This window comes from Uloborus diversus, chromosome 4 (assembly GCF_026930045.1).
Source record: "Uloborus diversus isolate 005 chromosome 4, Udiv.v.3.1, whole genome shotgun sequence".
In the NCBI taxonomy this organism is placed as follows: domain Eukaryota; kingdom Metazoa; phylum Arthropoda; class Arachnida; order Araneae; family Uloboridae; genus Uloborus; species Uloborus diversus.
In genome coordinates this window covers 96,231,204-96,257,016 of record NC_072734.1, presented here as the reverse complement: position 1 = coordinate 96,257,016, position 25,813 = coordinate 96,231,204, and the positions used below count along the sequence as shown (strand labels likewise).

At 32.1% G+C, this 25,813-nt stretch overlaps 1 protein-coding gene across 1 annotated transcript in view; it reads right to left on the bottom strand.

Moving 5' to 3' along the window:
* Window positions 1–12,985: 12,985 nt before the first annotated feature.
* Window positions 12,986–25,813, bottom strand: part of LOC129220717 (inactive dipeptidyl peptidase 10-like) — a 354,203-nt gene continuing 341,375 nt past the window's right edge. Inside the window, exons 16-21 of the mRNA XM_054855147.1 lie at window positions 25,668–25,743; window positions 22,896–23,090; window positions 20,996–21,153; window positions 18,108–18,245; window positions 14,050–14,123; window positions 12,986–13,123 (exon numbers count right to left, since the gene is read on the bottom strand). Of these exons, the coding sequence (XP_054711122.1) occupies window positions 12,986–13,123; window positions 14,050–14,123; window positions 18,108–18,245; window positions 20,996–21,153; window positions 22,896–23,090; window positions 25,668–25,743 (779 nt within the window). The remainder of the gene's footprint in view (window positions 13,124–14,049; window positions 14,124–18,107; window positions 18,246–20,995; window positions 21,154–22,895; window positions 23,091–25,667; window positions 25,744–25,813) is intronic.

Sequence of the window (25,813 nt, the reverse complement as noted above, 5' to 3'; positions counted from 1 at the left end):
TTTGGTATTGTATAATTTTAAATGTTTTATTAAAAAGTTTTTTTCATAATACTGATGTTTTTTTTTCTCTTTACTTTGAAATAATTTCCTTGATTTAAAAAAAAAGCAGATTCTTCAAGTTTACATTCAGACGCTTTGAACTGAAAGCAGCTTAAATTTACCAGCTTAATTTTGTTTTTGTTTTTTTAAGTAGAATCAATCATACACTCATTTTTATGTTCGTTCAAGATTAGATGCATCATAATTTTTCAAAGTTTTAAAAGACTTCACATCTGTTTATTTTTTATATCACAAGATAAAATTATATACATGGTTTCATTGCAGCTTATAACTGGTTCTAAAATTTATTCATTCTAAACTTATGGAAATAACACAGTCTACTGGTCTGTATTTATCATGACTTGTCCATCAGCTATAATTCTGTTAAATCCTATACAACTGATTGACATCAATATTTTACTCATGCTGGGAAAGGGGTGAAAATATTTAGTTATTGGCCTCGGGGTGTACCACCAATTATTTCTATTGCTGCTTAATACTAATTTAAATTAATTTTATAGTGTTTTAGTACTTTGCATTATAAAGCTTATATTTTGCTAAGGTTTTGTGTGAATTATTTTATTGTGTAGGTGTTTTCTACTGTTACGACTTCACATAACATATTATTTGTTTTTAATGGAGAACAGTTTTAAAACTATTATTTAAAATTTTATTTTACATTTGATCTCTTTAACTAAAAACTATGCTATTCACTGCAGTAAAAAAAGAAAAAAAAATGCTATAAATAAATCTTGATTTTTATTTAGAAAAATAGTTTAGACATGATTTAATCTTTGTGTTAACTATCCAATGAAGTAATTTGATAAAGAATGAAGCTCCATTGACATCTGTATGCTGATTTTTGAAGCTAAAAAGGAATAGTTGATTATTATTATTTTTTCAATTTTGCCTTCTAATGTTTTTTGACTTGGCTATTTGTATAGCTTCAGTATAACTGTAAAGAAAATATACTTATATCTAATTTAAAAAATGCATATTTATTCAAATTATGTACAATATACAGGAGCTGTAAATCTTCATTCTTTTTAAGTATAGACATCTTTGTAAGTACAAAAGATTTACAACAAGAATTTTTACTCATCAACATACATAAAACTAAGGCGTCAAAAACGTCGCTCAGGCGTTTGTTATATTGCTTCCCATCAGTAAACACTGATTATCATTTGCATAAGAGAACATGATTGAATAAAGAACCATGAAAGAGACTCGAACAAGAAATGTGTGAATTGTATAAAGACACTAAAATTGCATCCTTCATTAATTTATGCTTCTATATTGATGCAACTAAATTAAGAGGTTTTTGTATGAATGGTCGGTCAACCATCTCCTCTAGGATTATGTTCTACATCAGAGGTTCCCAACCGGTGGTTCGCGAACCCCCAAGGGTTCGCGAGGTGCAGGAAAGGGGTTCGCGAAAATTTCGGTGCAATGGCGGATTTTTCCTAGTTTGGTAAAAAATTATAAAATATTCAACTTGCACACATAGTTACTAATTTTTTTTTTTATTTGAAAACGCGCCAGACTTTTGTATTAAGCTCAAAAAAAAAAAAAAAATCTTTGAGCGGTTTTATAATCTTGGTTAAAAAGAAATTTTCTCATTATTTTTTCGATAGACAACAAAAAGAGATATCCTTCCTTCTTTATTGCGAGGCGCCATGCAGAAACGTTGTATTAAGCTGTGGCGGGGATCACGATGACCTTAAAAAGGCTCCATCGCGTGGAGTCAATCAAACAATATACATAATATACATATGTCGAAAAAAATAAAGAATTCTCAAACAATGCATCATAGGGGTATTATTTCTAATCTGGTTGAAATATAACTCGGGAATTTCCGTCGAATTCAGTGATCGAATAGCAGACATGACAGCAAAAGGCTCCAAACTTGAAATTTATTACTGGATTTTACCCATCTGTTCGTTTTCAAAAATATATAACATCAGCATGCTCATAGTTCTGGGGAAATAGTTGTTAACAAACGTATTTAGAGATACTTTAGAGATGCTTGAAAACAAGTGATTTTGTTTGCAATTGGTTTTGCTACGTGAACTTGCTACTCTGTTTGTGAAGTTATAATCGTGTTGGTAATTTTTATGATTTGATAACTTTCTGCTGTTATGGATCGATGGTTGAAAACTGGTAGTTTGGTTGAGCGACAAATGGACAAGCAGTCAATCGATCAACCCTCAACATCAGCAGTAACTTTCGAATCAACACAGGATATTGAAATAGATAGCTGTAATGAACTGCCGCCTCCCCCGACTAAACAGAAAAGTGAACTAGGGAAAAAAGGAAAAAAGCGAAAATATGATAGTGACTATTTACAAATGGGCTTTTATTTTACTGGAGAAGAGTCTGAACCTAGACCGCTTTGTCTTCTCTGCAACGAAGTTCTAGCGAACAGCAGTTTGAAACCGTCACTTCTGAGAAGACACCTCGAAACAAAGCATCCGACACACAAGGACAAACCTATCGAATATTTTAAAAGAAAATTGGAATATAATAAAAAGTGTAGCGTCTCTACGTTCCTGTTAGAATCCAACGAAGATAGTAAAATGGCCCTTGAAGCTTCATATCGAGTCAGTTATAGAATTGCAAGATCTGGACAGCCACATACAATTGCAGAAATTTTAATTGGACCGTGTGCTAAAGATATTGCTAAGTGTATGCTGGGAGAAAAGTCAGCAAAAAAAATTGACCTGGTTCCACTATCAAACAACACAGTATCACGCAGAATTACTGATTTGGCAAGTAATGTGGAGAAAGAACTTGTGAATAGAATAAAAGGGAATAATTTTGCGATCCAGCTTGATGAGTCGATTGATGTAGCAAATGCTGCAATATTACTTGTCTATGTTAGGTATATTTTTAACGATACAATTAAAGAAGATGTACTATTTGCAAAACCTTTGAAAACCAACACAACTGGAGAAGCAATTTTCGAACTGGTCCACAGTTACTTTGAAGAAAATGGAATAGATTGGTCTTTGTGTGTGGGTGTGTGCACGGATGGTGCAAAATTTAATGACAGGAAAATTTGTTGGCTTTGTGCCACAAACTGCCGTCTATTTCACGCGCTTTGTGAGGAATTGAGAAGCCTTCATGTTACTTTACTTCTTCACACAGAAGTTAGATGGCTTTCCCGTGGCAAAATTTTGACACGCTTATTTGAATTGAAGTCAGAAGTCCAAGCATTTTTTGTTGATCATCCATTTCACTTGTCCACTTGCATATTCGATCCTCTTTGGATGCAAAGGCTTGCATATTTAGCTGACATCTTTTCAAAATTAAATGAATTAAATCTATCCTTGCAAGGTGCAGTTGTTAATATTTTCGTTGTATATGATAAAATTTAAGCTATGGTAAAAAAATTGAATTTCTGGATCCAATGCCTGGAAATGGGTGAGTTTTCTTGTTTCACTTCTCTTAGTAGTTTTTTTATCAGAAAACTCAATGAAACTTGATGAAAGCGTTAAAAGAAATGTATGTGAACATCTGCAACATCTTGAACTAACTTTTGACGAGTATTTTCCTAATAGGCGTAACGTCCCTCTCTCAAACAACTGGATACGCAATCCTTTTGAAGGAAATCCATGCTTAGAGAACACCCTGACATTACCTGAAAAGGAAATGCTCATCGAGTTATCCTGTGATAATTCATTGAAAACTACCTTTTAAGAGCTCTCGTTAATTGACTTCTGGCTCAGTGTAAGAAATGACTATACCGTTTTGTCCAAAAAAGCAATTCGAATTTTATTACCATTTTGTACAACATATCTGTGCGAGAAAGGATTTTCCTCCTATACTTATCTCAAAGATAAATACCGAAGCAGATTGAATGCAGAGCCTGATTTAAGACTCAAAATGTCAGACATTGAACCAAACTTTCAGTTTCTTTGTTCCGTCAAACAGCCACAAATATCGCATTAAGGATTTTTTCCCCAATTTAAAGTATGCTTAAAAAAATAGTTGGTTTATAAAATTTCTTGTTTATAATTTTTCTTGTAGATGTAGTTTTAACTTTTTATTAATGTTTGCTCTTAATGATATTTTACAATTATATTTTTGTTTATTGCAATCAAATGCTGCAAAAAATGGAAAGCAAACATGCTGTTTTTTTATTGTTTCTTACATGTTACTAATTTCAACATCAGGGGGTTTGCGAACTTTTTTGCCTGTTCCAAGGGGTTCGCAAAGAGAAAAAGGTTGGGAACCGCTGTTCTACATAAACAACTTAACTGCCGATGGTAACTTGAAAAATCTTGAGCTTAATCCAAATCTGTCAAAACTTTAATTTTATTTCTATATTTTTCAGCTATGAACTTTCAAATGCAAAGTAATTTTCTGCTGTCTGCCCCCCCCCCTTTTTATTCTTCCAAAGCTTAATTAAATCATTGCCCAACTACTGATCATTTTCCTACTATTTCTCTGAAATATTTTTATGATTTTACTACGTTTTGCAATTACATGATCTTCAATGTACTTTTTAGGATAAGTTATTGCATAGAGTAATATGCATGTTTCGACAATTTAACAGTTCAAGGTAGGACTAAATTATTTTTTTAATGTATGACAAAATCAGGTTTCATTTTTGAACAAATTAAATTCTTATAATATTCTTTGAGGAAGGAAAATATTTTCATATTTTACCGAATTTAACTGATTTCTCGATATTTACAAGTCTATTACAAGAAAAAATAATTATCTTTTAACTGATAATATGAATCAATTAATATCACTGTTAAATATTTGAATTACCAAAGTGTTTATCATATCATTTAGTAATGTGTTGCTTTTATTCTCAATAAACTTGTAATTTAAGAAACCAAGTGATTATTCAATGAAATACAATTTTCTCAGTAGTCTCTTTGCAGCACCTTTACTCTCTTAATATTAAGCATTTAGTATGATTCAGGTTAAATTCTTTAGTAAATCCTTAATCACTTTGTATATTGAATCCTTTGTCTCAATTAGCACCTTACGTTTTCAGATCGTTAAAGTTAAAAAAAAAACTATAATTGTCTTCCATTTTTTTCATAGATTCATGTCGATTAAGCTCAATATTTTTGTTCATAAATACTAGAGGAAGTGGGGTAATGTATTTACGCAAAAAACAGGATTACAAAAGTAGTAACTGTACAATTATATATTTACACATTCAGAACTTTCTTCCAGCCAGTTCAGAAACTGTTGCAAATAGATTAATCATCAAATTGTGTACTGATGAACCCATCTAAATTTTATGAGCAAAGCTATTGTATATCAAGTACAGCAGAAGAACAATTATACCATAACTTTTTCCTCTGAAAAAAGCACTCTAAAAAGCACCAAATAATAGAATATACAATATAATGATAAGACTATACAATTGAATGCATTATGTTGTGAAATGTGAGTACTATGTTGTGAAGTGACATAACTGCTACTGATCACAAAAAATATATTGAGCTGAATTAGAATCCTTAGAAAATTAGACAGCTATAATTCATATCAAAATGAATAGCATTTAATGAACTCATACATTAATTTTTAACCGCATCAAAGATTAGCAATTGTTTGTTAAAGTGATTCCTTGACTGCTAGAATTTTGTTTTTCGATTCTTCTCTCATAAGATGTTTACTTAATGATATTAATTGTAAAGTTCTGAGCTGTAAATTGAAGTTTGAATCATGAATTAATGAACTAAATTTTATCCTGTTTAGCTTTAACTCAATGCCAAATTTATATAATGTTAAAATCTAATATCTTAATGATATTTGTGGGAAGAAAGTTTCTAATTTTGTAGTATCATTGACACTCTATATCCTATATTTATCCATGACTAAGATGAAAATTTGTACATTTTTAAAAACAATAATTCTTTTAAATTGTGGTGATAAATATTTTCTTGATTTTTGTGTTTAATTTTAAAAAAAGTATATGAAAAAATATTTATCCCATTGGTATTGGGACTGAATGCTGATTTGGTCATGTAATTCAACCGCAAGTTGTATTGAACACTTCATCAAGTATTGATTTTTGTTCAAATTTATGATTTTTTTATACTTAATTCATTACTTATTTACATATTTTAATTCAAACATATCGCTGCCCTAGCTCAATATTGAGACATGTCAGAAATTCTTGTTGTGAGAAAAACATATCTAAACATTTAGTTTTCTCTCTCTGATTCTGGAAATGTGCGAAGGAAAATGAAATTTGAGAGTTAACACACTAGATTTCAATGTATTTCAGTATAGAACTAGATAAAAAATGGATTATTTTGTACCATTAGATAAGAATTTAAATTTTAATAAAAAATATGTCTTTTGATTGTTAAAAAGAGTCATGTTTATCATACATAATGTTTCCAAAGTCAATTCAAATATCATATTCTAGAATCACTGCAGATGGTTCACTTGTATCTTCCAAACTTCATAATTCAACTGGAGTGCTGCTAAACTGATCCACTATCCAAATTAAATTTAGAGAATGATTTACTAGTTTTCAATTTAACTTTTATGGCTTTATGAAATTGATGTCTCATGGAATAGAATATCTCCTCTCTCAACTGGTTATGTTATTCTCTACACTGCACTTTGTTTTTCTATGGTGTGAAACAGCATGTGTCTGTTATTTATTGCTTTCTTCACCAACAACATGTAGATTTCTACATGGTTGATAAGTCAACTATTTGTGGCTTAGCACCTAGTCATATCTCAGCCATTTATGAAATGAAGATAACAAATATCAAATGTCTTCTGAAAGTTAACAGCAGCCCATGCATACACCATTTATATAGAGTGCATACAGCTCAAACATTCCAAAAAAATCACTAATTTCTAAATTGGTTCTTATGGTAACAAACTTTAATGGAAAGAAAACATAACCTTCTGAATTTTCCTATTCAGTTCTTTAAAAATTGCTCAGAAAGTATGTTACTGTTTCGCCTGTATAAAATCAAAAGGCAATGAATGTGCAACGTACCCCCCCCCCCCCATTTTATGAATTATTCCTTCTACTTTGACTGTAAGTCACACATAACATGTTATCTACTTCTGTGTTTCTTTAAACTTGTTGTCTACATATCATCGCCTCAGAGCAACAGTAAGATATCTTAGTGTTATTTCTGGGATTAGATATCTTACTGTTGCTTTGAGGCGACAATATATAGAGTAAGTAACTTGCGTTAACTTAATTTTTTTTGTTGACGATGACTTAGTGTATGCTTGATCTGCTGCTAATCTTTTTAAACTTAGCAAATAGTTGAACTAAATGAAGTTAACATGCTAAACAGATTCATTTTATGCTATCTTCTTTTACTATATTTATTGAGGTGGGGGGGGGAGTATATAAAGGTCTGCACAACATTGTAATTTTTCAGTAAGTATCAAGATCTTTTATACTTTATTTTATTTATTTACTTATTCGTGAAATTTGAATACAAATTATGTCCTAATCTGATTGGTTAAATTGATTTTCTTAGCTCAAAAGCAATTATTGACTCTGCTGCCCTAAACTTACAAAGAATTCTAAATGATAGATTTGATATCAGTTGTTGTAATTTTATTCTTCATTGTATAATGAATCAATGCTGGCTTCAGACTGTTGAGAGTAAGTGCAATGAAAATATTGTTGCGCATGACCTTCTTTTGCAACATAGAAAGTGTTGATCATTTTATGTAAGGGTTGAGCCTGTAAGCTCGATAAGAAAGAAGCTTAACGCTTAAAACTGATAAAATACGGTATTTAAATTTAGGGTAATTGTTGGATGCTAATGTTAAAACATAATATTTTCATTGATACATTTTAATGATCTTGAATTTTTGGATAGTTTGATTTTCCAAACATTTTTTAGGTAATCAATTTTCACAAATAAAATTTTGGTTGAAAGTCAGTTTTTAGATCCTGAATTTTATGTAAGTTTTTTTTTTTTTTTTTTGAACTCAAATAAAGCATTTAACAGTCCTTTATTTTAAAAAATCTTTTATTTCTTAAAATAAAGAGTTGTTTTTTAAATTTAGTTTCTATTGGTTGGCAAATATCTATGTTAGCTGTGCTGCGACTGGCAAGTTGCTGCTGTTGAGCTAAGGTTAAATTTTTGTGAAATAACACTTTGAATCGGCAAAGTTTCATGATTTTTTTGAGGGGGAGGGGATCATGTATGCAGTATTACTTTTGTACCTCAATGAAACTTTATTAGCTTTAAGCCTTTTGTATAAAAAGTTAAAGGCTATCCAGCTTGTACAATAAAACTTTATTTATTTAAAAACTTCTCTAATATTCTTCATCATTTTTGTTTAAATATTAAGCACCAACTGACTATACAATAATTCTAAGCTAAGGAGAAAAATGCAGTTGAAGCATCTAGTTTGCTTAAAATCATTTACATGGTATTCAAATACCCATTACTTAAATCTGTACAAAGATGAACCGCAAAGCAACTATATGTATTAGAAAGTGGTTTCTTTACCTTAAGGATTGAACATGAAAAGTTAAATTAAATGCTGCATTCTTTGTGGTAAATTAATATATTTTTAATAATTTCTTACTTAATATTAAAAAGATATAAGTAATTCTGAAAACATTTTTTTTTCCTTTTGCGTGCACACTGCATAGAAATCCTGAAGAAGTTTATTCTAAAATTGTTTTGTATTATGCCTAAAAGTCGATGATAAAGTACAGTCTGTAGAGATCAATGTCAAATTAGCATGATTACATACATAAAACTAAAATCTTCATTATAAAACTTTAGTTCCTCGGTATTTTGTAAGTTAATGCTAGGTCAGAGGTACTTTACAAAAACATATTAACAAGAATATAGTTATTTTATTCATTTAACAATGTCCTCTTAAACAAGTAGCTCATCTCTGAAAATTTTGAAAAATATATTTTATTTAATTTTAACTTGTAATATTTTATTCCTGAATTTTTCAAGTTCTGTAAAGAAAGTTCTATTGAGAAATGTGTTTCCACACACAGGCTTATCATTGTTCTATCATCATTGGAACTATCCTTCAAATATTTGAAATGGCAACTATAAAAACATTTGTCATAAAAACATACAAAACACATCTAGTAGGGGCAGTTGCATTTAGCAGAAAAATAAATTGCATATATTATTTATATTTCATATCATTTTGCATCCTTTATATTTTACAAATCTTGCTAAATGTTTGTATGAATTAGTATAACCATTGAGAAGAGATAAAATGGAGGGAGTGAGGACTTTCATTCGTGATGCAAGGGCCTCAAGTCACATAATAGATTTTCAAGCACAGCATTGGAAGAAATCAGGTTCCTTTCGCTAGTTTCATGCAAAATGTGTCAACCATTCGTCGTTGTTGAGTCACATGACTTGGGGTCTTTGCCTCAGCTTTTGCTAAGCAAGTGATTGGACTTGCTCTCTCGCATTATTAATTCCTGCTCTAAGGGTATAACAATATTGATTGGTACATATTCAGTATGTTATTAAGGTGAGTAAGATTTATTATTATACGCCCATGCAAAATTATTTTGTGCAATACTGTTAATATAAAAATTGAAACTAAACACATTTGGATGACAGCCACCAACAAGATTTCTAGCAGTAAGTATAGTCAAGGTTATCTCTTACACCCATATTCAGCAGTCTATTTGACTCTCAGTCAGACGCCTGAAGTGCACAATCTTCTTATCTGTAGAAGGAGGCTTTTGACCGGAGGTTTGGCAGTCTGACCGAAGGTTAAATGGTACATTGAAAATGGGCGCTACAGACGAGGCATTAGTTATGATCTCTTTATATTATATTTTGGTCAGTGACATTCCCATCTATTTTTTGAGGGTATACGCTATATGTCTAAAAAATGTTTGAGAGTATACGGCGTATATTGAGTAAACCCTTTGGGAACACCCCTGATTATGGTGTTCTTGATTGCTGGTACTGTATGTTGCCGTGCTAAGCACAAAAGTCCTATCTGCACTTTTAATCAAAATTGAGTTATGGCCACTAGGTGGTGCTTTGTTACATATTTCACCTGAACACAATGTTTTATGGTCATTTCAAAACTGGAAATATTTTTTAAAAAAATCTGAAAAAGTTTCATCTGAATAGAGACGCAAAACTTTAAACAGCAATTGCTCATTTTGAACTCGGCTGCAGATACTTCGTTTGCGCTTAGTAAGGCTGTATAACTCAACCTATAAAGATTGCAACTACTACCAACAAGATTATTCAGGTTAAAATATATTAACATACCAATAGATAATACAACAAGAGACAGGTGACAATAGACTATATATAAACATTTCAAAGATGGACGCTAAAAATATAATTTGAAAAGCACCAGCATTGAAATAGAAACTAAAATTGGATGATGTAACTTCACATCCGTTTCTTTTTGTTCACCACTTGCGGCTTCCAATATTCAATAATTTTCAGAATAGGCACTGCAAAACTTAACATGCTGAATATTCTTATTAATAAATAGATTTTGAAACCTTTTTTCAGCATACATCTATTATAACCACTTTTGATTTGTATTGTAATCACTCTTGGCAAATTTTTCAACAGGCATAAAAATACTTCTCCAAGTGTTCATAATATCCACCATTCCATATAATGTCCCAAATTAATGGTCCCAAGTAAGTCATTGTAACAGAAGTCTGATGCATACTTTTTCCGATATAAATGTATATAAGCATTGATATAGCAATATAATTATGTCTAAAGATTTTGATTTCAATTTGAGTGAAAATGTGTTTTCTTAGAATGAAAAAATATTTTATTGTTTCTCAATTGCTTTATTTTTAGACAGTTGATAAAAGATTTTAATTAAGTATGGTTCTTTCTTAAAATTCTCCTGTAAACCTTTTTCAAGTTATCACAGTAATCACATAAAAAGTAAATATACAAATTTAAAAATCCCTAGATTACTTTTTAGTAATTTTATGGGAATATAATTCTATTTACAGAAGGGGAAAAACTGCATGCATGAAAGAGTTAATATCCTTATTGTTCTAAATCATTGTAAACATTATATCTTAACAGCACTTAAAACAGTACTGAAGCGTTTCTCAGATTTGTTTTATTCCTATTCCATATTCTTTTGGAAGAGCAATCCACGTACTTTCAATTAATGCCTGCATATGTATTTCAAGGTTGTTAAAGTAGCATTCTTTCACGATACTGATATTGAAATAATAATTTTAAAAAAAGGTTAATTCAATAGTTCTTTGATTCTTAATACTTTTTTTTAATATAAATTTTATAATTGCTGACTAGCAGTTGGTTTTTTCCAACAAGAGTACTTGTACATGATTTTTTTTAAAAACTTGGGAAAAAAAATATAAATAAATAAAAAATAAATAAATAAATTTAAAAAAAAAATTAATAAATAAATACAATTGCCAAAAAGTATCTATTTGTATCTTTATATAGTTTTGAAAATCATTAAATTATAGCAATTCATAAAGTTTTGTAAATAAATCTATTGCCTTACTGTTTTTCGCACCTTTTGAACATAGTTACTTGTTATATACTATAATTATGAAGAATGATGAGAACAATGAATTATGATGGATTTCTGTAATGTGATGCTATGTTATAGTGTGAAATGCTTCATTCTGTACATTAATAAATAAGACTTATGAACTAAGGCAAAGCCTTAAAAATATTGAAGACCTAGTTTTTGCTTTTCAAGGCTTAATTTTGGGCATCTATCATTATTTGTTATCTTGAAAAAATTCAGCAATTGAAGAACCTGATTGAAATGCAACTATCCAATGCTATGCATGTCTACCCTTAATGACTTTTGTAACAAAGTCTTTTCAGGCAAGAAAACTTTTCTTCCTCAATAAAAATGAATGCAACAAAAGCTTGAACTAAGAGATAATATTAATCCATCAAAACTATAGAATTTCTTTGAAGGTTCGGTAATATTGCCTTAAAACTTTTCTGCATGAATTGGTTGAAGTTATAAAATAATTTGTAAGCTATCTATATTTCAGGAAAATGTAATTCAATTGAATAAGTTTAAGTTTGAAAATTAAAATAAGAAAATTATTTGCACTCAGGTATTTTTCCCCTCTTGGATGAAAAAAATATATATTCCTGGCAAACAATACTATAACTTAAACATTTTGAAGACATTATGTAATGATTAATGCCCCTAACATATTATTTAAGTCTTCAAGATTTCTAACAGGCTGTAACTCAGGATGCAATTTGTTAAAAATGGTTTACAACTGTGAACACTTCATCAAGAGTAGTGTTATGCATAGACGTAAGTGATTCTCTATTTGATCTTTTTCAACTTACCACTTCATTTTGTATCCCTTATCTTTAATGTGCTTTTGTGAATCATTGAACACATGTGTGAGGAAACCACAGTGGAAAGTGTATTCTCTCGTAACTTCATTGATTTCTTCCATCATCATCAAAATGAGTTTTGTTCGTTTGTGCCGGGAATATCTCAACTGTTAGTATGAAAGACTTGTGACTACTTTCTGCATTGTGAGTAAGGCTTACTTATTATTCCATCCTTTAATCATAAAAGTGAATAAAAAGGCTTTTTTATATTTAGTGTGGTTGTTCAACCTGCACTGAAATATAATTTTTGCTGACTAATTTTAGTTGAGTTATACTTTCATAACCATGGAAGAAAACACCCGAATCTCTATTTCATTTTGTATCATTAGGCGTTCTTTGGAGGCATGACCTTCTTTTTCTCATAAGCATCAGAAGCTCATAGTAGGGAAAAATCATGTTTTCATCTCTCAAGCGCGGAAGGGCTACCGCCTGAATTTGAGTCTCATTATCTACCGAAGGAAAGTTGACTTTGTGCATGCGTATCACTTAAACATTTACAGGATTAAAACTTGCTCGGTGGTTCTTCAAGTTCTTGGACATGGTAAAAGCATTGATTGTGTGAGAGGTGTAGAGGAGTGGTGAAGAAGAGGGTGTCACTATCTTCTCTCATCTGTCTGTGGCGGTAATCTTTCCTCGCCTTCAGGAATCCCGAAGCAGTTGTCTAGGAAACTTTCCATCGTCCTATACAAGTGCGACTTTACATTCGTCAACCCATGTGATTCGTCCGGATACACCTAAAGAAGTAATGTTATCAGGTTATATTCTGAACAAAGTTAGCATTTAACCTTTAGAATGGCTCCTAGTGGCAGAAACAGCAAGATGCTGCGATGTGCATCGCAGATTCTTGAGAAATTCTGAAGACTTTTTATTCAAGGGGGGAAAACTGAAATTTTTGAAAGAAACATATTCCTACATTTTAGCAAGTAAAGATTTGTGGGTATTTTCTGAGATATAATCCACAGGTAGTATGTACTAGTTTTTAAGTTTAGCATCTTTTTTTTAAGTATGAATTTACATTGAATTTTATCTCAGTTCTTCATGCAGACAATCTTTGGGTGTTTTAATCTGTGTCACAGACTGCTGAAATAAATTCTGCTACCGAGGAATAACTAATTTATAAAAATAGCATTTTGTGTTTCGGAGATAAACCTGTGTACAGATTAAAGCATGGCTCTGTTCAAATTAATGAATCAAACTTTTCTTTACTCCTAACAACCTCTACCTGATTTGAAAATTTTTAGACGACTTTTTTGGGAAGTACTTTATTGTTATATTTCAACTCTTCTGCCTTCAGAACTAACCAAGATCCACGTCCATGAAAAACTCACAACTAGGAATCTCATATTGTTAAGACTGTTTATTATAGTTGTTTAAAGTTTCCTGCATTTTTCGCGAAATTAAAGTGAATTTTTTAGTAATTATTTTTTTTTTTTTGCTCTTTTTACAGCTTAACTTATTAATCAATTATCTCGTAATCAATAACTTTATCTTTGTTTTATAATATTTTCGCAATTTCAAATTTTTTTTAATTGTAACGTGTCTCATGATGGATCATAAATGGCAGAAACAATTTTTTGAATTGAGGTTCTTTTCTGGATTTTATAAACTATTTTATTCAATACATAAGAAATATTTTAACATTGTAAATGCTTATCTTTACCTGTGCATGATACATGACTCCAGCATCTGTGATAGCTTTCATCAACATCAACGATTGTTGAGCATGTACGTTATCTAATTTGAAAAATAAATAAATAAAGTATGCATATGTATATACATATATTTAAGCAGACATATTCTCATTTAAACAAATTCAATAAGCATTTTTTATTTTTAGTGATTATAGGAAGATGTATCCTTGTAACATTACCTTTATAAACAGTGCTCAAATATATTGAATTCCAAAGTTTCTTCGTTTAAAGTTCATCATAATAATGTTCGTTGGATTATTACTGATTCGAAACAAAATTCAAAAGATCTTAAATACATATGTTGAAATTTAGATTTTCAAAATTTTTTGCTTGGTAGTTTTTTATTTTGAAAATTCCTCTGTTGGCACTTTTGAGTTAATTTTATCATACTTTCTCTCCCGCAGCGAAAAAAATATGATGAAAGCTGTGTAAGCATAACCAGGGCTGGGTTAGAAAGAAGCAACTTCTCACACAGGGCCGACGCCAAGGGTGTGTGTGAGGGGGAGGGGTGCTCCCCCCACCCAGTTTTCAGAAGTGGGGTTGCCAATTTCCTTTCAGCAATGCAACAAACAAAGGAAACTCTTTGTTATTTTAAAAAGTTAAAATAGTAAATATAAATGAACAATTGAAATATAATAGTGACAAAAAGTATTTTTTCTGTAAAATTTGAATGGAAAATGTTATCTTAAGATGCAATTTAGGAACATCCATGATTCTCTTTTATTAAGATTATCGAAGTAAGGGCCGCGGAAATGTGCGCTTCAAACATTTTTTAACACAAAAAGAAGAAGTTTTGAGTGCACTGTGTTCACTAGGCCGTCTAGCGGGTATGTCTATCTAGTCAAACTATGGGCCCCGGCACAAATCAAAGTATTGTGCATAGAGTAAAATTAGCATAATGGGAGGAAGGACCGGTGACAAAACGTGCACGCCTTGTCTCTCAGCAATCCTGGTTATACAAAACCATGCTTCATGATTCTTCAGTTTAAAAAAAATAGATAAATAGTATGGCTTCATAGGGACCACCAAAACATTCCCATATGTAATTTTTTGATGTAAAATACTGTCCTGAAAATTGTTGCCAAGTGGAGAAAATTGCATGGGTCGGCGAAATATATTTGAAACAGAGAGGGGGGGGGGGAACAGTTTAATGCCAAGAGATTCAAAGTATTGTGATGAATACTCACACCAGAAGTTCTAAATGTTAGAACGTAAAAATCGTAAGTAAATCAAAGCTTGATCAAGAGAAGCAAGAGGCACATTTAAAATAAAATGAAGTAGAATAAATAAGACCTGAGGTATCAAAGAAAATTACTACATTCATTCAAAATGTTAAAAAGTTCTTTTTCATGGGCCGTAGAAAACAAAAAATATTAGGCTGGAAATTGAGAATTTTAATATGAGAAATCCAAGCAAATTATTGTGTTTGGCAAAGGAAAATTGGAAGAAAGTATTACCCGCAATATGCTTATCAATAATTAAAATTGAAAATGAAGATAGGGACATAGCCAAACTGAGGATGGACTGGGGAACTCCAAATCCTTTTTCTCACGTCTCCAAAGCTGGCCTGGAAGTTGAGTTCTTAAAACTTTGGTTTTGAAAATAATCTGAGAAAATATTCTCAAACCCCATTACGTCATTCAAGATGGCCTACACACGATTATGTAAGACTGCACTGCATGAGAGTGCTCCCAACGTAACCCTCGAGAAATGCCCTCTCAATTAATCATTCATCATCATTCACGGTCGAATAAATTTTGTCTTTAGACTTAGATCTTAAAAAACTCTCTGAGGTTTCCCCAACCTGTCCTCCTCCTAATATTACCGAAGAACCTCAAAAATTTCCTTGTTAAGGCTTCAATTCGCGGGAGATCTCCCAAACCCCCTACCCCTCTAACAGTATTGAAAAGTGCCTACGATTGCGGTATTTGAATTTCAATTTTGAAAATTTATCAGTGGAGGACTTCGAGTCTCTCCACCCATTAACATTACCAAAAATCTTCTAAAACTATGTTTTCTACAGATTGAAAATTTTTCGAGTTAATGACCCCCCTCCCTTGTCAACATCATCGGAAAATGTCTTAAGTCTCGCTTTTAGTGCTTTAATTACGAAACATTTCTGTGCCCAAGCCCCTTCAAAACTCCCCCCCCCCTTTCCATTGAAGGTTGACTTAAATTATGTTTTTGGAGCTTTAATTTCAAGAAATTGGCAGTGCACTCAATTTTTACAAAAAAAGCCTACAACCTCGTTTTTAAGGCTTTAATTTCAAAAATTTTTGGAAGGGATGGCACCCCACATCTCTTTTTTTCCTTAATATCGCCATAGATTGTCTAAAACTGCTTTTTTCGAACTTCAATTTTCAAATTTTTCACAGGGGAGAACCTTTGGACCCCCCTTTTACCTGTCATAATCAGAAATACTTCACAATTGTGTGCTTGGAGTTGGAGCTTGAAACATTATCAAGGGATGACCCCAAGTATCTTCCTACCTGAACATCACCATAAATCATCTAAAAACGTGTTTTTTAAATAACAATCTTGAAAATCCCCCTCAATATTAAATGTATAAACATTTGTAAAATAAAGTAATATGTCTTTGATATAACAAGGATTTACTATAAATTTCACAGTTATTCTAATAATTTTCACACCTCTGTATGTATAGATATATCTTGTTGCATTACTCTCCTTCACAACAGAGATTAAAAAGAAAACAAGCAGTGAAGAAAAGAAAAAACCGGTTGCACTCCAAATGTTGTAGAAAGACTTACGTGTGAACAGACATATGATCTGATACTTGGATTTGTTTGCAGTTTTGTGTGAAAAGAATGGAAAAAACATAAAAAACAACGTGGGGGAAACACTATTTTGCTATGATCTTGGGACAAACTATTTCTTTCCTCCTTCCGAAATTGAAGGTTGGTACTGGGATAGGGGATACAATGAAGCATAACTTTCCTTATCAGATATTGAATTAATCAAGTACACTTTGTTAAGTTATGATCTAAAAAGAAACCATTGGACTGAAAAAAAGAAACCATAGGGGGTAAAAATAATTCTCCACTCAATCCCCAGGTAAGGCATGATACTAGTATAGTGTTAATTGTATGTTTGGGTGGGTGGGGGGAGGGGGATAAACTTCTTGTTTTAAAGAACATTTACCACATTTTAATAAGTTTACTATTCATTTTGTTTTATTTTATTTTTTTACATTGTTAAAAGAGGTGGTGTTGGGGGGGGGGGGGGGGGGGGGGGGGGGGGTATCAATCTGCAAGTTCATGCCAGTTCATTTCAAGCATAGTCCTGTTTACTAATCCTATATTGGACTAAATAGAGAATCTGAAAAATATCTTTTATTTTTTAAGTTAAATTTTATTTGAAAATTCATAAAAATATGATCCCTTTGAGATCCCAACTTGAAATTTTTCACAAATGAAGATAAAATACACAAAACATTTTGGGAGTTTTTTTTTTATCATTATATGTTTTCTAAAAATTTTAAATCTAAATTTAAATTTTTAAAAATGAAAATTTTTACAAAATTAATCATGTTGCATATCATATTAAACAGCAACGAATATACTTTAAATTACTTTTTACCAAATTGTTCTACCTATATTTGGTGCTGTGTTATCATACATTTTATGTTCAAGCATCCATGAAAAAATGAGGGTTTTTTTAAAATTCGAAGTCTCATAAATAAAAAATAAAAGGGACAAAAATCTAAAAATTGGGACTGTTTTGATTACCCTGAAGGGTACAATCGATGAGCCAAATTTCAAAGAAATACAAAAATGCGAGTGAAAAAATTTCTCAAATTTTGGATCACTTGACATGGAATGACCCCCCCTGTCAAAATTACTGAAATTTTTGCATCTCTATAGGCAACTAAGAAATATCAATCTCAAATTGCAGATACATTTTGATTTTTTTTTGATTTTTAAAACCAATGTAAGTGACCTCAGTTTGCTATTCTTTTTTGGAAATTTTTGAGTTTTATTTCTCTTGTGCAAATTCAGAATCTTACCGTCAGCTGTACCGTGAATCAGGAGGAGCTTCTTGTCTTTGATGTTTGCAGCCTTTTTTGTAACATCCGCTTTCTCGTAACCAATGTAATTGTCTGTAGGCCAAGGCATTTGCATGTAACGCTCCGAAAACACAGAATCTAGAAAAAAGAATGTTTTTCATTTCATTTTTTTTTGCTATTCTAATCTGAAAGAAATAACTACTCTGATATACAAATCAAAATGCAAGGCTTACGAAAGTAACTGAGTTTTACTAAATATCAAACATTAATATTAATATTTATATTAGAAGTTTGAGAGGAAAAATCTAGTTGGCATAGTCCATGTCAATTCAGGCAGAAAAAAAAATGAAAAAAGCCATACTTCTTGTAGTTTCGGAAGGTTTTGAATTTAACCTATGTTGAAATTCAGTAAAAAGTAAGTAACAGACCCCAAATAAATTCTTTTACCCCAAATAAATTCCTGGCCCGAGGTACAACTCACCAAAGATAGTAACCTGGGTGCCATTCCTCATTTGTGATTTTCGACAAAAGCTTTGAACTTTTTCCTCTCCAGAGCGGTGCACGATTATTTGTTGTGGCTCTTTTTAATTAAAAATAATGACTTCCTCTTTAAAAAGATGTGAAGTGAAACCCCGATTTTACGTCACCCGACTCTACGTTTTTCTCACATTCACGTTTTTTTCACCAGGTCCCAGTTTTTCCGAAAACTAACAATGTTAATTTAACTTGAATAGTAAGTTTGTTATTTACGAATTTCCCGCATTTTCCATTTCCCATCGGAAGTAAAAAAGCAAAAAAATGTTCTAAAATAAGAAATGTGTTTATTTGTGCTTTTTCAAATACAATCCATGTTCATGAAATACACCACCAGCTCAGTCATTCCAGTTGAGGACTGCAGTTTCGTGCTTATTAGCGGTAACTTACTGAACAATCCACGTTGTTTAAAGTTAATCAACGAAAACAGAAATGCTTTTTCTCCGTCAAAGACTACGTTATGGAATTGTCACCCGCCAATGAAGATGAACTACAAGAACCGGAAGCACAGCGCGTCTCTTCTAGTGTTTCCAAGCCTGAGTTCCGCATGGTATTTAGCCGAATTCAGAGCAAAATCCCGAGGGGTTTTCGATCCCGCATTGATTTCGCATGCAAATGTTTCACAATTTTTCTGAGAAAGAATTGGTATTCGCATTCCAGGTTTTAGCGTCCATACGTTCAGCAATTGCGAAAATGCGTAAAAACTATAAGCCTTTTCGAAAACCATCACTAAATATTGAGACCAAAAGACTGTGCTTTAGAATAAATTAAGAAATATAATACAGAATGCAAAATCTGCTAGAGAAGCCTGAATGCATGTTGGAACGCTTCAGTAAACTTAAGGAATGCGCTCGATACGTTAAACTTACTAAAAGTGCACAATTTTTTTTTTTCCGAATAATAAAGCAATGAAAAACCTGACATTTTTTTATCTATGCTCTCTAACCTGTAGGAAGAGCCTGTCGATGTCTTTGTCACCGTGAAGCTAATAATATAAATGTGGGTGGTACCTTGAAAATTATGTTGAATGAATTAGCTAAGCAATCTTCAATCTCTTTGGCACGATTCTAAAAGAGGTGACAGAAACTTGGATGAAACACTAGATGACTCGCATGAGAGTGCAGCACATTAAGCTGCTCTAGTTTTTGATTGTTTCCTTAAAGTGTGAGAAGTAAAATTAGCGGGATTATTCAAAAACTTTTATTGAGACTGCTACCCAGTCATCGTTCACCTTCTGCTGTAACAAATCAAACGCACTGATGAACCAACGTTAATGACGCAACAAGGCAAAATAAATTGGACAGAGCAATACACAAATCAAACAGACATCATTTTTGTCCGAAATTTGAAGTTCATGGAACAAGAACCCCAAACATGACCCCCATAAAAAAAGAAGAAACTTTTTTTAGATGGTGGTGAAGTTTATGGGGATATTTTACTATATTCTCACAATTGTTTAATCTCCTTAAAATCAACTGCTGAAGTCACATCAAGCTCTTAATTTTTGTGCAAAAATCTGCGCAAACATGTTTTGTTAAGAAGCCTTGGATTTTTTTAAAGTACACTTTTGAGTACCAAACGATAGTCGCTATTTGAGATGTGACTTTGTAGACTCTACAATTGGTGTACGGAATTCGAAATAAAGACTAATTCATGTAACAATAGCAGTCCTTCCTAGAACGCACAACCTTTCTTTCTTGACCTAAAAATTTAACTTAGTGAAGAATTATGTCAATCCCCCGGGATTGGTTCCATACGGAATTGGAAACCCTAGTCCCTTCTTTCAATATTGTATTGAAGAGCTTAAAAATAGTGAAATATATTTTTCTTTCCCATAAAGACCAGGAAAAAAACTTGCGAAGTATTTCAATTCTGGAAGCTGCTGCATTAACTCAACGACTAAAAAACAATCCACTGTTACTGACTATTTTCATTCTAAAGGCCCGGATTCGCTACTAAACGTTTTAAAATGATCTAAAATGGTATGTTATAATAACGTTCCTTTCGTAAAACATATAATATTATACTTTTTGAAAGAGTCGTCTTTTTTTTTTCTACTTGGTTTTTGCTTTCTGTGTTTTACTTTTTCCCGTATTTTACGTTATTCAAATCCAGTCTCTTGCGAAAGATAAAATCGGGGTTTTACTTTACATCACTTGTTTATTTAAAAATGAGTTCAATTTTTGTTGTAACAGCCTTTTGGAAAAAAAAAAAGAGTTTGTTAATTCGCTTAACTATGTGTAGCTGAAAACAATTACAAAGCTCGATGACTAAGCACTAAGAAAAATCATTGTAATAGACGTTATGCGTTAAAAAAATATTTTATAAAATAAAGGACATTCTAATTTTCTTACCATAATAAAGCCAACTAGTAACTGGTGCTACAGCAATGCCACAGTTGAAAACCTGGCTATCTGTGGCCAATGCCATAATTGTGCTGTAACCACCGTAGGACCAGCCCCAAATGGCTGTACGGTACCGATCGATAAAGGGTACTTCGTTTTTCAGATAACTGGAAAAAGAAGTTTATTTTTAGTTCAAATTTAATGCAAATCAATTCACGGAATCGAAAAATATAACCATTCGTGTATCTTTTTGATATGTCACCAAAAATAATTTTTAACTACTTCTGCTTTATCAGGGTTAGTCGGATCGGTTCAAATGTTTTTTTTTAAAACTCATTTAAAACATCTTATAAATTTTGCTCACTTCGGGGTTCTTAAAATTTTTAAGTAGTATAAATTAAATTTAATACTTTCAGTTTAATAACTAATTTGTTAACACACAATTAATAAAAAAAAATGTTATTTGAATTTTGATAGCCTTTACAAAAGCATTGTACTTTACTAAATTTAAATACAGCTGTGCCTACTTACTTCCAAAGTCTTAACACAGAAAAGAAGAAAAAAAAAATGTTTTTAGAAATGTTAAATAAAAAACACATTGCTTTTTCCTGTAACTGATCAAGAAATAATTCAAAATAACTTGTTAACTTCGCTCTGACTTATTTTCTGCAAACTAGGGAATATACTAAATCAAGAATCAATATAACACTATACAAACAGTGAGGCAGAAAAGAGAATGTATGATCAGCTTTTTTTTCTGTCTCTTACAAAAATATTTTAATACTTGTTACTCTTTTCAAAGAAACAGAAAAACAGAACAGAAATTAAATCAAGAAATCTCTAGGCGTGTAAAAAGAGTTTCCACATCTTAAAAACGGGAATAGTAACAAAATTATTGAGAAAAGATGAAAAAAGTACCAAAATGTGGCCTAGTAGCCCGCATTCACGATACAGCTATTGTTCTAAAACAGTGATTCCCAACCTGGGGGCGATCGAACTCTTCTATGGGGCGATGAATTTCTCGGGGGCGATAGGGGGGCGACCGGTATTCGGATACCTGGTAATGGGAAATTCTTGACCTTTCAAAAACTAGATTTATTAAAACAAATCGGTACACAATTCAGAAATATCTTTCAGAATACCTATGTTGTGTAATACCGAACCAAGCATATGACACGCCAAATCAAAGGAAGTCGTTCCCAGAAAATAAGGCATGTGTGATTTACAGCTCAATCAAATCTGTTCGGATTTAAAACAAATCCCCGTAGCGAAAAATAATATCTATTATTTTATTACTGTTTTCACGAGGAAGAAAAAAAATCTTGTAAGCACTGTTTGACCGTTGGCGCCAGCATATATTTAACACATGAAAAGTGGATGGATATGTGTAGGAATGGATTTTTGCATTTACTTATCACTTGTCATTCAGAATCTTGCAATCAGCGCATAAACCGTACGTAGTTTCTATTGTTTGATTTAATTTAGTGAATTTCTGTTTAATTGTGCATGTTTCGTAGTGTGAAAGCTAGATATGAATTCGAAAAAGAAGTAAATGACGTTGGTTAATTAAAGCACTTCAAATTACGTTTTTTCTTTTTTTCGGGAGGAGGGAGAGGGGAAGGGGTTAAGAATAAAAAATTCAGTTTTAAAGCTAATTATTGCTTTATCGTGCACTGTTTGAAGCTTTAAACTAAAATTAGGCGTTCAGTAACATTAATCTGCACTAAAATAGCGCCATCTAATTTGTGTTTTTAAGGGAAGAACGTGGGGGGCGATAGGTGTAATTTAACTTCCGAAAGGGGGGATGGGCCAAAAAAGGTTGGGAACCACTGTTCTAAAACCTAGGTGCAAAAAATTTTCCTCTAAATTTCCTTCTTTCTGTGCCATAACGAGGTTATGCTTTACTAACCTAGCAACAGCTAACTGATCCTGGATTTCAGTACTTCCTAGTCTGCGATAGACTTCATGCAGCCTCTTGTCACCTTGGTTCCCACTGCCTCGACCATCAATCCAAGAATATACAAAATTCTTCCTGCTTGCCAAATAACTGCCCCAATGCACGGAGAAACGATCTGTGACAAGCTGGCTTCCTGGGCCTCCATATCTAATGGAATGAGGAAAATGACAGCTATTTGACTGATAAAAGTTTAATAATCGCCGATTGACAATTGAAACTACATAATTATGAAAACATAGAATTATATTTTTATCAGAAAAAAATCATATATATATATATATATATATATATATATATATATATATATATATATATATATATATATATATATATATATATATATATATATATATAGTATTCAAAAGAAAAAACAAGCAATATAAAATGGAAATTGCGAAAAGCATATATCTATCTTATATATATATATTTGTGTGTGTGTGCCAACAGGGTTTTCTCTAACACCACCAATTCCAAACAACTTCTGCTTGGAGTGGTAAGCACCCCTTGGTCCCTTGGTGGGAATAAGGGAGTCTGGTCGCGGTGGCTGGAAGTGGGTGGTTGTGGGTGGCAAAAATGTGAAAAAGTATATGTCTGTCCTTTTCTAACTTATGAGAACTACGGGAAAGTTCATAAAATTTTAGGTATAGTCTAGAAAACTCCAGAATATGTGCAACTGTTCAATCGATCTAGATTGTTCTAGAAGATTCTCAATATTTCTAGAATGATCTAGAAAGTTCCAAAACATGCGCAACCGCTGCAATCGACTAAGAATGTTCTAGAAATTTCCAGAATGATCTAGAAAGTTCTAAAAGGTTCTAGAATTATCTACAAAGTTCCAAAACGTCTATGAACGTTATAATCGACTTAGAATGTTTTAGAAAGTTCTGGAAATATCCAGAATGACCTAGATAGTTCTAAAACGTGGACAACTGCTAAAATCTATTTGTAATCTTCTAGACTGTTCTGGTACTAGAAATTTCGACATTCGATGGTATATGAACCGAAAGTCATTAACTTTTTGTCAGTTGAATCGTGCTTAGAGTCGCGCAAAGATTAATTGAGTCAAGAGTGAACAGTGATCATATAAATTCAAGTGATTTTGACAAGTGAGGAGGAACAGTCTATTTGATTATTCCAGACTGTTCTGGTACTAGAAATTTCAATATTCGATGGTATATAAACCGAAAGTTAGTGACTTTTTGGTAGCTTTATCTTCGTGTACCAATCCAGATATGAGTTTTGAGTAATCATATTACACTGTTTATATTTACAATGCCAAGACGAAAGAAAGTATTTTCAAAACCTAAACTGGATTCAAAAAGAAGAAAAGTAGCACGTCAAACTGAAACAGGAGAACAAAGAGAACAACGTCTTTCGACTATTCGCAAAGGAGTAAAAAGAATTAGAGAAAATTTAACTGAAGAGGAATGAGCAAACACTAATGAAGAAACCCGATCTACTGAGATCACTAAGAAATCGTCAATTTGCCGATCAACGTGAACTGGAAAATAGAAGAAAAAACGAAAGAATGTCTGCTTTACGCCAACGACAAGCTGCTACACATCAATTAGGCAGCTTAGAACTCCAGGCTTTCAGTTATGATTGCAAAAACAGTACAGTGAACATCCAAACATTGCCATCGGAAAAATGAATACGATATGTGAGTATTGTCATGCTCAGAAATTTAAAATCGAAACTGCTGGTATGTGCTGCTCGAGTGGTAAAGTCAATTTACCGGCATTAGATGCACCACCACCAAAATTACTCGAATATATGACTGGAAAAACACCAGACTCTAATCATTTTCTACAAAATATACGTCGATACAACCGTTGTTTTCAAATGACTTCATTTGGAGCTTCATTAATATGCCATGAAGAAAATTTCAGTCCGGTTTTTAAGGTTCAAGGTCAAATTTATCACCAAGTAGGCTCACTTCTGCCAATGTCCGATGAAACTCCAAAATTTCTTCAAATATATTTTATTGGAGATGAAAAACTTGAAACAGATCAACGTTGCTCTAATATTCAAGGACTACAAAGAGATATTATTCAAAAATTACAACGGTTACTTCATAATCATAATCAACTAATCAATGAGTTTAAGACTTCTTTAGACCAAATAGTAGCAGATAATTATAAGATTGTCATTCGCGCAGATAAAAAACCAGCCGGTCAGCATGAAAGAAGGTTCAATGCACCCCAAACGAACGAAGTTGCCGTTGTGATTGTTGATAATGAATATAGTCATCGTGATATTATTATTCAACGTCGAAGTAATAAATTGCAACGTATTGCTGAAACATACCGCAGTTATGATGCTCTACAGTATCCGCTAATTTTTTTGGCAAGGTGAGGATGGTCATCATTTCAATATTCAACAAATCAATCCGCTACAGGTGTCGAAACTGCCAAAAAAGTATCAGCTATGCAATTTTATGCGTATCGAATTATGATTAGAAATGGTGAATATAATCATATTTCAAACTGTCGGCAATTATTTCAGCAATTTATTGTAGACATGTATGCGAAAATTGAGACGGAAAGATTAAAATTTATTCGCCATAACCCAAACAATGCCGGGTTTTGCAGCTAGTTGTTTAATATTTTCTTTTTGCAGCAGATATTATTAATATAACCCAGTCTCTACTAATGAATAAATGTGCTAAATGCTCGAACAATTATAATCGACAAACATCTTTAAAAAAAAAGTGTGTGTACTTACACATTGATAACCATTGGATATTTCACCATTTCTTCATCTCTAAGGCCAGGCGGTAGTAACAAACGAACGTTTGCATCTGTTAGGATTAAAATAACACAAAATATTTCCAAATTGTCTCATGAATACTAATCCATATAAATAAAACA